This window comes from Aulonocara stuartgranti (genome assembly GCF_965226115.1).
Source record: "Aulonocara stuartgranti genome assembly, chromosome: 19".
Taxonomy (NCBI): domain Eukaryota; kingdom Metazoa; phylum Chordata; class Actinopteri; order Cichliformes; family Cichlidae; genus Aulonocara; species Aulonocara stuartgranti.
The window spans coordinates 5,816,341-5,831,764 of NC_138955.1; the positions used below are offsets into that span (position 1 = coordinate 5,816,341).

The 15,424-nt window shown below is 40.1% G+C and overlaps 1 protein-coding gene across 3 annotated transcripts in view; it reads left to right on the plus strand.

Annotated features, from left to right (window-relative positions):
* begain (brain-enriched guanylate kinase-associated) overlaps positions 1-14,243 on the plus strand; it is a 70,589-nt gene extending 56,346 nt beyond the window's left edge. For all 3 annotated transcript variants that reach the window (XM_082516382.1, XM_082516383.1, XM_082516381.1), the window contains 3 exons: positions 2,559-2,666; positions 5,486-5,569; positions 9,866-14,243. In XM_082516382.1, the coding sequence (XP_082372508.1) occupies positions 2,559-2,666; positions 5,486-5,569; positions 9,866-11,407 (1,734 nt within the window). In that variant the 3' untranslated portion in view covers positions 11,408-14,243. The remainder of the gene's footprint in view (positions 1-2,558; positions 2,667-5,485; positions 5,570-9,865) is intronic.
* The last annotated feature ends 1,181 nt before the right edge of the window (positions 14,244-15,424 follow it).

Genomic DNA, 15,424 nt, shown 5'->3' on the forward strand with positions numbered 1-15,424 from the left:
TGACGTCTGAACAAACCCTTAAACTTGACCACTAATGGTCAACCATTCCTGTGAATGATTGGAAGAAACTTGAAAGACAAAAAGAGATGCTTTAATTCTGTGCAATGCATTAGGGTGGGAAACAATATCTTCCCTACTCCTCTGGGTCAATCAATAAGATAAGATTGTCAGAATATGCATATTAATTCTCCTTGATGCAGTTTCCTTGTTTGTGTGGTACCAATAGATAAGAACGCCATGTGTATCCAACACAAAGTGACTGCTGGAGATAGCAAAAATCAATGTGCACAGCTGAAATTCTGCTGGCTAGAACTCTGAAAATAAAAACCCATTTTCCTCTTCTCTCTAAAATACAGCACAAGATCAATGATGACTATACAGTTAAGAATGCCCTCTGTCTCTTTTGTCTCTAAGCAGACTCTGTGCCCTGTTTTCCTATAATTTTCAGCAAAAATGCAATAGAAGACCCAAAGATCATTAAGAAGAATCGCAAATTAAAGATGCCTTTTAATGCCGATGATAGCGGCTGTGTTCCTGTTCTATTGGGTTATATGTAGTAAATGAAACAGGCTTGAATTCTAACTAACATTAAAGCTGCGCTGATTCATTTTTTCTACTCTTTATTACAACATTTATCACAGTGCAGATACACTCGAGCCTCCGGTCAATCGATTAGACGGGTTTGAAAGATGCACTAATCAATATTTCTGTACTAACACTGAATCAAATTACTGATGTACAAGTGATAAACACGCACACACAGAATTATCACTTAACTATACAGCTTCCCACAGTGTGGCTGCTGCCTTTTATCTCTACTTTGCTGCTCTAGTCGTCATAATTTACAAATGCATTAGGCAGCAGAATTCAATGAAAAGGCCTTCTGATAAACACCTTCTATTCTACATGCCCAAAGCGCAACATTACAGGGAGCACAGATGGAGTCAGGCACTAGTAGCTGGTGGAGTCTAAACCAAACTTAGTAAATGCCAGAGCTTTCACTGGGGGTGCACACACACACACAACTCCAGCTGATTACTAAAGTTGCTTGCAGCTTGTTGCACAGCTGGAAAACAGCAAAAAAAAAGTCGCATTAAAAAGTCACGTATTGCAAAATGAGGCCGATTGTGCAGTTTTTAAAGTCCAGAGTCACTCTTAAAATAAAAAATAAAAAGCAGCCATGTGTAAAACCACAACACCAGTCATATTAACATCTGAGCTGGAGATTGTCTCTGAGCCAACACAACATCACTTTAACAAAGAAAGGAAAGCGACAAATTAAATATCTGAGCTTAAAAATGTACCTAATGTGGTCATCCACATAGTGAGAACGAGCTGGAGGCAGGAGTAATGAGCTGGAGAAAGAACAGCGGGGAGGCGCTTGTCTCGACAGCTGATTAATGAGACCGTAACAGAATTGGATTTGAATATCAATGCTGCTCTATTGCTTAAACTGACATTAATTGCCACCTATTAGATTGGCGCTGCACCTCTGTATTTCAAAACAATCACCACCATTGGGAGATTAGAAGGAGGGAGGGAAAAAAGGGTGGGAGGCCAAGTGAGTGTATCATTTGACAGCTGGTGCTGTGTGACAGGTTTCACAGTTACAACTATGTGTATGTGTGTATGCCAGTGTGACACATGTGAATAAGAAAAACAAAACATAATTTCTAAGCCAAAAGAACCCTATACTGCCCCCTGGAGGCTGAAGTCTTAACTGCATGCCAGAATCATTGTTTGTTATGAGATGCATTTAGTTTGTGGAGCTAAAGAACCTGATCCCACGATACTCTCACACAGGTCATAATCTTTATAAAAGATCATGGCGTTGTTACGACTGGCCTGTTGGCTGAGAATAATGATTGTCACACGCCAATTTAGCAAGAATGAATTATTTCCTATTTTTACAGTTTAGACGTGCAAATAAAGGAATTTCGATTATATTAGATGAGCGATCAGGCCACCAAAATCATTAGGGGTGATATCTGTGGCAAGCTGGTGGATTAAGTGGCCAACAGCTGCTGAGCTGACTGGACAGACACAAAGAGAGAGAGAGAGAGAGAGAGACATAGAAGCCATCATTAAACTCGGCTGTTAGTGTGGTTCAAATGTCACTACAGGTCATTTTGCACTTCTTTGACAGTAATCACTGGAAATGGAGTGTTTCATTTGTCTTTCTTGCACCCACTTTATTTTTCTCATCTTTCGCTCGCTTCCCCTCCATGCTTCTTTCTCTTACTCCCAGAGTAATTGATATGATATGAGCTCTGGCAAGTGTAATCTTCTTTTAATTAAGTCCTGGTGCTAGCCCCAGCTTCACGCTGATAGTGACTTATGACTTTCCCCCTTTCATTTTTCTTGTGCTCCTTTATAATCTTGTTTTACCTCTGTTGCTCCTCCAACTTTGGTTCTCTCATCTCTTTCGTTATCTCTTTTCTCTAACCCTCACTTCCTGCCCCTCATCTTATCATCCACTCTGTCATCCTTGGGGTTTTTTCCTTCTGTTTTTCTCCAGTTTCTCTTTTAACTTGTCCATTCTTTCTCTTACACTCTAGTCACAGCACCACGAGGAGGAAAAGAGAGCCCTCAGCCGGGAAATCATTGTTCTCAACAATCATCTCATGGAGGCGAAGATCACCATTAATAAACTCAGAGAGGACAATGTGAGTACTTAAAGCTACTCCATCTATATAATGTAAGTTCCCCATAACACCTCTTGTCAGCACTGGGAATATACCTGAAGCTAGGTTATTTGGACAGTTTCTGAACTTTTTGGTATGATTGCTTGCCCAGATTATATTTTTCCTGCAGGCACAGTAGCCCAGGAAATCCAGGGCACAGAGACTTGATGCCCTGGGGCAGCTGCCTTCATTCCTTACTTACTTGGTGCCTTGTTAGCACCAAAACAACAGTTGGTTTTGGAAGATAAAAATCAACTCTTTCTGAGGAGAGCACTTCCTCATGTCAAACTGGAAGTCACACTCACTGTATTTCTGCAACATCCTCAATATTTGTGCTTCAAGGTGTCACAGCAGATAGAGGAATTAACTCTAAGCCACTGGATGTTTTATAGTGATAGAACTGAAATCAATGGGCATCCTCGGGGCTGGCAGAGGTTGAATCCACAGCTGCATAGACCTGAGCTCAACGGCATGTGGAAATTTGGTGCCTCGCTTTTCTTTGAAGTGATTTTACTGTTTTTTTCTTGTGGAGGGGCTCTAGGATGAGTTAGATTTTCTCTTACCGCTCTATGGCAAATTTTTAGCACTTCTGAGCTATAGAGCCCTCTTACAATCCTCCCCTCCAACATCCAGCGGAGGTGATTAGAGACGAGGTTCATTTTGAGTAGGTTTCAGAATTTGTCCCAGCAGTGCCAGCCGTGAGGCAGACATTTCCTCTGGAGATCAACTGTCAAATTTTCTGCTCAAAACACAAAGAAATAAAATAAAACCTCACAGTTGTGTCAGTGGGTCACAGTGCCTGAGACCCACTGCCACAAAACACACTACAAATGAATTGTGTGTTTGCTTTACACTTAACTGATGAAGCCGTTTAATCTACAGCAGTTTGCAATTGTCCTGAATTACCCCTCATGTCTTGATATTTTGCAAGGAAAATGGAAAACAGGTCCAGCAGTTTATTAAAAAATGTACAAACATACATGGAAATACAGTATAAGGCAAAAACTTGAGTTTTCACAATTCTAACAGGCTTTAACATAGTACATGGTACATACACGAGCATGGTAAATACATGGTATTTAAGGACATGATCCTGTTCATCTGCAGTGGATAGGGTTTTTGGTTGGTGGTTGGTGTAAAAATATCATTTATGTGTCAAGCTGTGTTATCTCTTGGCATTTTTGAAAGAGCCAACTACAGAAATAGAAACAAATTATGTATTTTTGCAATAGGCTGCTAGTAAAGTGTCCAAATACACTAAGTTGTCTGTTATGTGCAAACAATGCTGGTTTGTCCCTTGAATTATAAATTAGGAACTGAGGCCTTAGGCTTGTCTTAGGGTATTTTATGCTTGAATGCTTCATAGGTCAGTGTCAAGTGACTTAAAAAAACAAAAAATATTCTTCTAAAATTGAAAGACCTTCAGGAAACCTGGAGAAGTACACTTCAGGACCACTTTAAACATTACAAAAAGGTGTGTCTATTAAGAAGCAAAGCATAAAGAAATAAGGCGGGGCTCAAGACTTTTGCACAGTACTGTAGAAGTTGTTACATATCCTACACATTGACAGGCAAAAGAGGGCATCAAGATGTTGATGATCCCCAAAGACTGTTCAAATGTAATAAATTACCTACAAAGATAATGACTGTGAAAGTAAATGGCTCTAATTTCACAACAACTTGAAGGAAAGAATCTACTCAATTCACACATTCAGAGATTATTAATATAGTGTACATAAAGAACTGATCATAAGACATCACAAAGTCTGCCTCACAACCAGCTGGAGCAACAAAGCTGTCAGCTGGCACTCCCAGGAGAGACACACCACACAGTTCATATTAACTAAGACATCACCAAAGGTCTCAAAGGTCTATTTGAACTGTCCCGAAAAACTACAGGGACTTCAAATGTCTCTTTTCACCAAAACAGGGGAAAAAAAGATTCAAAAAGCAGCCACTGTTAACTGGTGGGGGAGTTGAGACTGTCAAAGAGAGGGCTTTGATGTTATGGGGGGAAAATGTCAGGGTTGTGCTATTAAAGAGAAACAGGAAAGCTACAGTGCAGCATGAACTGACCTTTATAAGTGGACAGGTTTAACAGAGGAGGGAGACGAAAAGAAAACCTTCTAAAACCAGTTAACCGCCCACACTAACACATGCATGCACAGTAAACGAAGAAAACAATGAAACCAGGCATCTGTTGTGCCAGTAGACCACCCTCACGGTGCTCTGAAATTTGAGCAAAAATTTAATAACCATTCTTTTCAGAAAGAAAGCATGGGTAAAGAGATGAATAATGCTGTACTTGCTTCCTTGGCTGGAAGGTGCAGATAAGTTAATGTGCTGTTTCAGACAACTCTAATAAAATTAGCACAGTCTGCACAGGGCAGATATGTCTAAAGAAAAGTTTGCTGGTATTGTAAAGATTCTGCAAACTACCCAGTGAAATTATGTAACCAAGATGCATATATATGCTTCTTGGTAACATATATTTTTATGTTCAGCTGTATTGTTGCACACTCTCCTGATTCCCCCCTCAGACATCTCCCATAATTATAAAGCACAATTAGAAGGCTGTAATCTAACGTATTAAAGGTTTTACTCAGGGATGGTTTAAACTCATAACACTCCTCACTCACAGCATGCTTTAGTTATCAAGATGCCAAAGAAAACCCTGTGTGTGTGTGTGTGTGTGTGTGTGTGTGTGTGTGTGTGTGTGTGTGTGTGTGTGTGTGTGTGTGTGTGTGTGTGTGTGTGTGTGTTTTAAGTGAATGGGAATAATCTTTTTGCTTTTTTTTCAGGACCTGTACAGGAAAGACTGCAATCTGGCAGCCCAGCTGCTGCAGTGCTCCAAGTCTCACTACAGAGCACATAAGATGTCTGAGGTGAGCTCACCAGCACTGCCTGCTGCAGCTACATCAGTGCAGGTTTAGGTTTGTGCGGCAGTAAAAAAAAAAAAAAAAGTTCAGCTTTAAAATTCGACGCCGACCATATAAGCAAAGATGTTTTCCCATATGGAAAAGATATATATAAATCTTATAAAGTTTGTATCTGTCTTGTGTGAAACTTGTATGAAAAGCATATAAGAGTGAAAACAGATATAAGATCCCTTGAAAAATTATATAATGAAACTTGTATGTTTTGGATACTTACTAAAACAATGTATGAAAGTAATGAGAAAGTGGCCACTTTCATGAGTAATCACATATAAGTTTTTACTATTTCTTTTCCATATGGGTTGTTTATTTAAATTACACTCCAAACAAGGTTAGTCTAGACGAGCGGCAGGAAATTGCAGTGTTTACATCTGAGAACTTTATAAAGTGTATTAATAAAATAACATAGTTGGGTCTTTACTATTTATTATTTAATGCGGTTTAAGTTTTCATTTTTCATTCAAGCAGCATGTTGTACAAAATGCTTTGCTTGAATAAAGTCTTTTAGAAAGTGCTACATCTGAATTCAGTATACAAGGACACACTAGTCGAGCATTTGAAACGTACTGCTGATGCTGCTTTAGTGTATTCTACTTAACACTATGGACACACTTTGGTAACTCCTGCCATGTCGGGATTTCTCCACCAAAATTTACTTTCAAACAGCATTAGCTCCTTTCTTTCACAAATATTATTGCCAACATCTAATAATACATAATGTTAGTTTAAAGCATTAAAACATTTCCAAGCATTGTGTGAAACCTTAACTCATCAGCTTAAATCCAACATACAGCTCTGAGGCTAATGGACATAACTACATCAGCCACGAGTAAGCTTGAGATGGTTTCATTTACTTGTACTAATAAAGAGGAAATTAAATGTATTTTTCTTCTAATGAAGCAAAGTTTATGATATTGTGTTGGTGTACCATTAAAAGCCTTCTTGAGTGGTTTTCACAATAAGAAGGAGCCACAGCGCTCATGGCCTCTCCTCTCAGACTGATGAAGGTCTGCTGTCTGAAGTACCATCTGTGTGCATCTTAGCTGTGCATAATAAATGAATGAAAGGCTGGCTTGAGGTGCCTGAGGCACAAAAGAAAGGGAAAAAAATCTGTAGACCTGGGCTCATAATTAAGTGAAGCACTACCTACAGACTACTTGCATCACTAAAAACCCATTGATATAAATGAAATAGAGCAATAATGAATTCAGCTTGTTAAAACTCTGAAAAGGGGATGTTTTATGCTTTTCTTTAAACAAACACATTTAGGACTTTAGGGCAGGAAATTGAGTCCACTGGCTAATAGGGAGCTCATCTAATCTTTGCTGAACAGCAGCACTGTAGCCACAATGCAATAACACTAATTGCATATAGCTGCCAGAAACTGATTCAGATATGGCTGTTAAACTTAAATATGCATGCCAAGTATGTTTTTCTATAGAAAACATGAATCATCTAGGAATCTTTCACAGAAGTACATTAGTATTGCATGCATTAACACAGGCAATACTGTACTGCATTAGTGAGGGTAATTAGTGCTACACTTCAATCCACAAACATTGCCTTCGCTTTCATTTGCACTCTTCTAAATGGCATCAGCTGGGGAATATGTTTGTGACTGGAGCATGTAGTATTGGCCTCAGTTTTGAAGCACTATAGCTGCTGTGCATATTTAGAGTAACATTTAGACATGTTTTGATCTAAGCTGACTGGAAACAGTAAAAATTCTGCTTTGGGGGATTTTGTCAGCCAAGAGATTCTTCTAGAAATAAGAGACCTAAGGGCTTAGTTTGCCCAATGAAACTAAAGAACTACTGTCCAATTACCTGCTCCGCTGCTAAATATAAACAAAATAAATAATAAAATTGTTTTATTTTATTTTATTTTTCATTCTAATAGAGAAAGACAGAATATCCACTAAAGAACACATTTAAAATAATTTAAATGTACACTGACAAACTTAGGAAAGGTCTGTGCATGTGTTTCCTGAGCAGGCGGACCTTACAGGCGTGTACTTAAAATAGTGAAAATCCTGACTGCTTCAAATCATTAACAAAGTGTCAGTCTGCTACTGACTTTTGTTTGGCATCACTTATTGGATTGGAGGTGTAGCTTGTGGAAGAACCACACACATACACAACAGCTTGGAAAACCTTCTCATACTCATTACCAGCGTCGTCACACAATGCTGTGGGACGCCCACTTTGCAGCTGGTCTCTGACACTCCCTGTTATATGGACCCTGACCTTCAATTTGGTGGTGGTACTAGGACTCACTCCTAATCTGAAAACAGCTGACCGTTGTAGTTCACAGGTGACACTAATCAGGCACCTGATTGTCAGCGCCTGGGGTACCAGAAGCTCAAAAAAAGAGTCAATAGTAGAATAAGCTGTTGGCCAGACAAGCCCGTATACTTAAGTCTGCATTTTTCTCACATTTTTCTCGGCACCATTTAAGGAAAAATAAACAGGATTTCCAACAGTGTGAGATTTATTGCCAAGAAACATTGTTACAACAAAGAAATAATTGACCAAACACAAATGTACTTTTTTTGGTGCTAAGTTTAACTATTTCCCCCAGTTTAGATATGTAACAGATTTACCAAGATTAACTAAAGAAGCTATGGAGTGTGTCTTATTGCTAGTAAAACTAACATTTAATTTGAAATGTTTTATCTCCATTGTGAAGCAGGAAATATGGAGTTTAGGAACAAGGGGTGAATTTCTAGTCTTTTAAGTAACCAGCTCCACGATATGCTATTAATCCACTTATTGTAATAAAAGAAGACCTGCAGATGTGTTCGCTGTCACGTTGCTTAACACTGCACAACTATGTGACTGTTAATTAAGATCTGCCTCAGATAGCAACTAATGCTGAGCTGACTTACTTGGAGCACACACTGTATATTATCTTGCACTCTCCCCCCACAGCCTCACCTACTTTCCATCTCTATTCCCTCTGGGAGAGTCAACAGCTGCTAAAAATAGCCCCGACTTAAAAGATGCAGGTTATTTTATGCCGAGGCGAGCTTCTATTTCTTAACAAAGCTAAGTCAGAATTTTATCTATTTTTTTCCAATACCCAGCTGGAGACCCAGAGAACTGGTTTAATTTGAATCTAAGCCCTTCCCTGTGGAACCAATGTTGTTTGATGGTAGAAAGAGAAATAAAAAGACACACTAAAAGAAAAAAAAGAGAGATGGGGGGAATGAGAGTCTTTTGGTTGAGAAGGCAGTGGTGCAAGAGGAGAAAGATGAAAGGATAAAGAAAGGGATGAGTAGAAAGAGAGCTCAGTGTGTCGGGAACAGTTCCTGCTGACCCTGACCAGCTTTAATAGGCACAAAGAGCCAGTCTGTAATTGACAGGAACATTTTTCTCAAACTGGAGCCAATCAAAGAGATTATGTGTCTGTCTGTGTGTGTGAGAGAGAGAGACACAGCAAGAAAAGGAGAAAGATGACAGGCTGAGAAACAGATGGAAGAAAGCAGGAAGGAAAGAAGAAATACTTATGTCTGTATAATTAAGTTGTGGACTCTGTAACACATAACTAAATAAAGGTTGTTTAGAAAGTTATTAAAGGTAGCACAGTTTCTTTGTGTTATCAGGAGAGGAATTCAGGTCAGACAGGGCATCTACCTCCAACTCGACTTCTTTAGGTTCATGAAGACATTCACCTCTCATTTAAGAGGTTTCATTTATCAAATGGCTGGTGGAGAGTACCAGGTTTTACTTCATAAGCATTTCTTCACACCTTATTTCATGTGATGACTTTTATGACTAATAGTTGGTCACCAACCCTTAGGGCCACTTCCAAGGGTACAGCCCCTGCTAGTGGTTAAATACCTTGGATCCTCCACTAGTTGTAATAGAACTGAAGAAGCCTCTTGGATGAGAGGCAAAAGTCTTCAGAAACCTAAAAAAACGACCAGTTGCCCTCAATACTACCATGCATGGATGAATGAGAATGTAAACATTTCCCCCCTGAGACACATATACTGGTCTAAATCAAAGGAGAATTTTTGCACCTAGACCTACAGAAAAGTAAGAAATGGCATTTAAAAATACATTCAGTATTCAGCTAAAAAGGCTCTTGAAGAACTTATTCATTTTTAAAGAGCTTTGCTGAATACAAGCTCAGCAACTGTCACAACTTTTCAAAAACATTTGTTTTGCTGTTTTGGGTTGTAGTTTCCTGTCTTTATCCAGCTTCTTTTGTCTCTCTTTGTATTTCTCTTCCATGCCTCAGCTGCCACTGGATTTCCAGGAACGCATCAGTTCCCTCATGGAAAAACATAATCAGAGTAGTGGCGTCACCATGGCAATGTGTCACTCAAATTATCCAGACGCTGTGCCCACAGCCATAATTGCCAAGGTCCTGGAAAAGCCAGAGCCTGGAAGCAGTTGCCCTGTAACGCGTTCACCCAGCCCGCAGGCACAGGATGGAGACTTTCTGACAGGAACAGGAAGCACTGATCATCTGAACCGGCGCCTTTCTTATAAGACATCTGACCTGTACTGCAGCGACACGGTGCTCTACTGTCCTGAACGATGGCAGGACACCGAGCGCAGACAAAGTGTCGACCTTCATGGCACTGGCCTGCTTCAGCTTCACGCTCAGAACTCTGTTGACAGCAACCCCGATGAAGATGCTTTCCACTCTGGAAGTTTTTCCCACCATGAACCCCCATCCTCCTTCCGTCACCACGATGAGTTCGGCACTGGGAGTCTCCCAGTGTCCAGTTCCTACTCCAGTTTTAGTCTTGCATCAGATGAAAAGGGAGGAGTTAGTGGAGGATGTGGGCGCACTGGCAGCAGCACCTTATCTTCTTCCCACCAGGGTCTCTACATGGACTGGCGAGAAGGTAGTAGTGGAGACTATGAGCACAAAAGTATTTCCTCCTATGATAAAGACAGATCAAGCTTCCCCAAGTCCCACAGCATCCAGCACATGGCAACCCAAAGGAGCCCCCAGAAGGGCCCCTCACCAGCCTACACAAGGACAGCGTCATGTTTCAGTGAACCATTCCACTCCAGCACTCCTCGTCTGGCCTCCTCTCACAGCATGGGGTCTACAATTGGACTGGGCCAGGCTCATGGAGGAACCCTTGACAGCCAGGGTGATGTCCAGGTCTCCGAGGATGACCTGAGCAGCCGCTGGAGACAGCTCAGCGTGGAAGACATCAACACCTTCTCATCTTCTTATCGCAACATTACAGGGCGGGTTTCTCCATACAGTTTCTCTGAACGCCACTTTGCCATGGGCCCCTCCAGTAAAGTCAAAGGGTCTCTCTACAGCAGCTTCCAAGAAGGAGACGACGTCTTCCACAGTCGGGTGCTGGAGCAGTGCTTTCCCATGAGTTCCTCCTCTCCCAGCCGCAGTCCCAAGCCAAAAGAGCATCGCAAGCAGGAGAAAACTTCTGTGCTGTATAGAGCCAAGGATGACAGTCAGGACTCTGAGAGCAGTTTGTTCCTCTCAGGGAGCTCTAAAGACAAGGAGAGCAGCGGGGGAGCGACAGCGGCAAGCAGCGCAAAGAAGGACTACGTGAATCTGAGCGCAGACAGTTCGGCTGATTCCTTACACCAAAGCTCACTTGAAGCCTCAAGTCTTCAACACTACCCCACCCCCAGGCCGAGCGTCCGGCCCCGCCCGAGCTCCAGCTCTGCTCTCAGCATCGGCCCCGCGCTCCCAAAGAAGACTTCTGCAAGATACCAAAAGTTTGGCAGTACAGGACTGACGAGAAAGGACAGTTTGACCAAGGCACAGCTATACGGTACGCTGCTGAACTGAGTGGAGAAAGCGATTTTTATTTTATGCATGATGATGACGATGATAACGAGTCCTAACTTTCTGTACTGTTCTGTATCTCTCCCTGCAGCAAACACATACTTGGTGTGATGGGGTGTTCCGATGTTGTTTTATGTATCTTAGCCACGGCACGTTTCACGCAGTCTGCAACCTTTTTCTCTATTGTACGTCAGTGTATTTATCGACCTGAGACATGCTAGTCAGTATGTTTTTGTTTAAGTGATGGCGATATTTAGAGGCACCAGGATAAAACCACATTCTCTCTACAACACAAAGATACTGTGCTATTCACTCTTTTTTTAAGTACTGTTAGTAAAACCAGCAAAAGATCATTAATTCTTGCTCTAATATATACAAGTGCTGAAAATGAAGTGTGTTTAATGAGGTGACTTAATTCTGCATGTTTGCGAGAGGTTATCCATTAGGTTTAGGCAGGCTGCGCTGACTGCAAACTGTTAAAACAATTTACTTTCACTTACACAAATGCATGTTGTGTAATGCATATGAATAAGGTGGAAAAAACATTTCCAGCTAAACTGTTTTTCAAAGAGACATTATCTGTAGGCAACCCTTACCAGAAGGAAATATTCTCCAACTGGCTAAATAAGAGATTTAAATAATATATATTTATTTCAAGGCCATATGATATTTCATAGCAAGATTTATATAGCTAATAGAGTAATCCCACACTTCTTAATAAGAACCCTAAATTGCCTACATTTGTCAGCTATAAAATATACAAATATATTTTTAAATAATATAATTATTATGAGAGGAAATACACAAATATAACCAGGTACCCATTCAGTAAAACCTATTACACAGACGTACAGTATTGTGCAAAAGTCTCCAGCCACCTTTTTTTATGTTTTGTCTCTTTCTTGTTATTTTTTTTTAAATGTTGTTTTGAGTAATAGTTTTCTAGGTTTTCTGAAGGTCTTCCAAAGTTTTTCTTTGGACATTTAGTTGCTTTTTTCATTCATTTTCAGTCCAGTTATTTTACCTCACCGAATCATTCAATGATAATAAAAAAGCATCTCACAAAAGGGATGAAGCAGTGTTGTGTCGACACATAACAGACAACTTAGCACAGAACCAATTTTAAATTATATTTTCAGGCACTCTGTTACTAGAGGCCTGTTGCAAAAAACAGATCATTTGTTCCCATTTTTTCAGGTAAGTCTATGAAAAATGCTAACGATAACACAGTCTGACAGATTAAAAAAAATAGTATTTTGGCATCAACAAGATGATTCCCATTGACAGCAATTGAACCAACTTCAAAAAAAAAAATCCAAAGACCTTACATGGGACCTGGGAGATGCATCTGGGCTTTACGTTGACCCATCCACCGGAAACTGACGCCTAATCAGAAATGGTGTCAGTAGAAGGGTGGCTCATGTCTTTTGCACAGTACTATAACTCAAACAAAGCAGCAGGTATAAGTCATTCATTTTACCCAACTGGAAATTTTTCATATATTTGTACAAAAATAAGATGACATCAGCAGTCATACTGCACAGCGGTTACCGTAAAAACCAAGACACTTGTGAAATTGCCTTAATCCTGTCCAGTGGACAGAAAGGTCTCCTTTACAGCATCTAACAACTGTGTACATACTGTATATCTGCTGTATTGTCACTGTATGTATGCACTACTGTTACAGCGTATGCTCTTCCTGTCAGATAATATATATACATACACAGGTTTTAGGAGACAGATTAAGTCACGTTTTTCGATGTTGATCATCACTGGATTTTGCTGACATGAAATTCTGAAAAATTTCTACTGATGTGCCAACTTTTAACACTTTTGGTACTATATACACAAAAGCAAAACGACACTGTTGGTTCTACTACTTTAAGGGGAGAGTTAATTGGAAAATTGTCCAGGCCTTGGTGGAAGTTCTGAAACGTATGCACAAGAAAAGGTGGATGGGTAAGTGCACTGAAAAGGTAGTAAAGAGTGACTAAACACAAACATGTACAGTCAGTGTGTTGTTTTCAACCAGCATGGTCAGTAAACACTGTGAAATGGACAAAGCTTGTGTATATACAGACATAGAAAGTGTCAAAGACCTTATTATAAAATACTGCCTTATGTTAAATGAACAACTGCAGAGAGATTGTCCTGCTGCCCAACAATCATACTACCATTTGCTATTCCAGTATAGAAGAGTACAAAATGACAATGTTCCAACATCTATGCACGCCAGGATTTCTTACTGTCTGTGTAGCTCTGCAGAGCCGAGAGGAACAGCGCTAGAGAGAAGGTAATTTACGGAAGCTCAACTTTGCCCTCAAATCATCACTGACAGATTTTATTTTCGAAAGCTATGCGTCTCTCACTCCCGCACATCTGAGAACCGGCTTAAGGCTGTTTGAAATATTCTGACATTGTCATATTTGTGAAGCTAAAACTGTACCATACAGGTCACTGACATTTTTTTTACTCTTATTTGGTAGACTGTTTAGGTCTTAGCAGTGAAAAAGGTTTGAAATTACATTTAACCACTGTGCAGAGGAAATGAGAATATAAATGGTATTTTTGTTGTGGGCGCAACGTAGAAAAGGAGATACTTCATACACAGTTGTTACAATATGAATATTTTTTATCTAGTTTAAGTTGTTGTTATATTTATAGAATGTTTTGACCTTGAATGACGAGGCTGAAGTGGTTCTGTCCTGTCTTACCTCCAGCCCTGTTCCAGGAATAACAGGCCTGTTGTTTAAATGTCACGTTTGTCTGTCTGATGCATGGTTCTATATTTTTTGCTGTATGTTTATTTACTTAATAAAGATGTGTGTTGGGAAATTGATTGCAGACTTCAAGGCATATTATTTTAGGTAATTTATTCTACCACCATCTGGTGGTTCACAGTAGGGGACCGTTCTAAATTTTTATAACAAATCCTTAACCGGCTTAATTATCACATTTAGTTGCAGAACCGCTTTTAGCACCAATAAGTTGAAATAACAGTTTTCTGTGCAACTTTATCAGTCTCTCACTTCATTGTTAGGGACTGATATATTAATACTGCTTCCGCTCTTTAAGGTCTGCAGGCTTTTATTTAAGGACAGTTCTCTTAAGGTGCCACTGCAGCCTTTCAATCTTTCAATCTTTGACTGGGCCATTGCAACACCTTGCTTCTTTTCTTTTTCAGCCATTCTGGTGCTGGTATGCTTGGGATCATTGTTGCATGGCTTGTATGTCATCTGACAAAGATGGCTTCTTGTTTGACTCTAGAATACTGGTCGACTCATTGACTGTAAGCTCCTCAGGTCCAGTGGCTGCAAAGCGAGCCCAAATCATTACGCCTCCACCACCATGCTGATATGCTTTCTTTAGTTTTCACCAAACATGGCGCTCTGCATTATAGCCAAACTTCTCCACTTTGGTCCCATCTTTATAGAGAGCATTGTGCCAGACGTCATGCTGCCACGTCACTTTTAGTAGTAGCTCTTGGGCTTTTACTGAGGTGGTCGCACTTCCTGATCATTAACTCATCTGATTAACAGCACCTGGCTTCTACTTTATTTCCTATGGAAGTAGTAAGGGAACAGTATGTTTTTCCACAGGATGGCATTCTTTCTTCTTATTCTTACGGTGGACTATGTATGTAGATGCAGATTAATTAAAAAAACTGCTTTAAAAATCATTTAGGGGCCTTTTAAAGACAACTAGAATGATGCTTTCTGTATCATTAACTGAGGTAAAATAAGCATAGGCGTTACAAAACAGGGGAAACTATTTACACATTAGATTTTTCCCTATAAACAAGGATAAGGATGTTTCTACTATATATACTGAATAAAGATCACAAGCTTCTGCACTTCAATGCTCTGCTGTTGACTGGCAGGACTCTGGGAGAACTTGGCAATGCTTTGACAGATGATGGCATATTTTTTTAGTTCTCTGGTTGTCTTTCTTTGATGCAGTGTGAAAGGAAATGTCATATCAGAGCCAGAGAGAAGAAAAGGGAATAAGAAAAGTGATGTG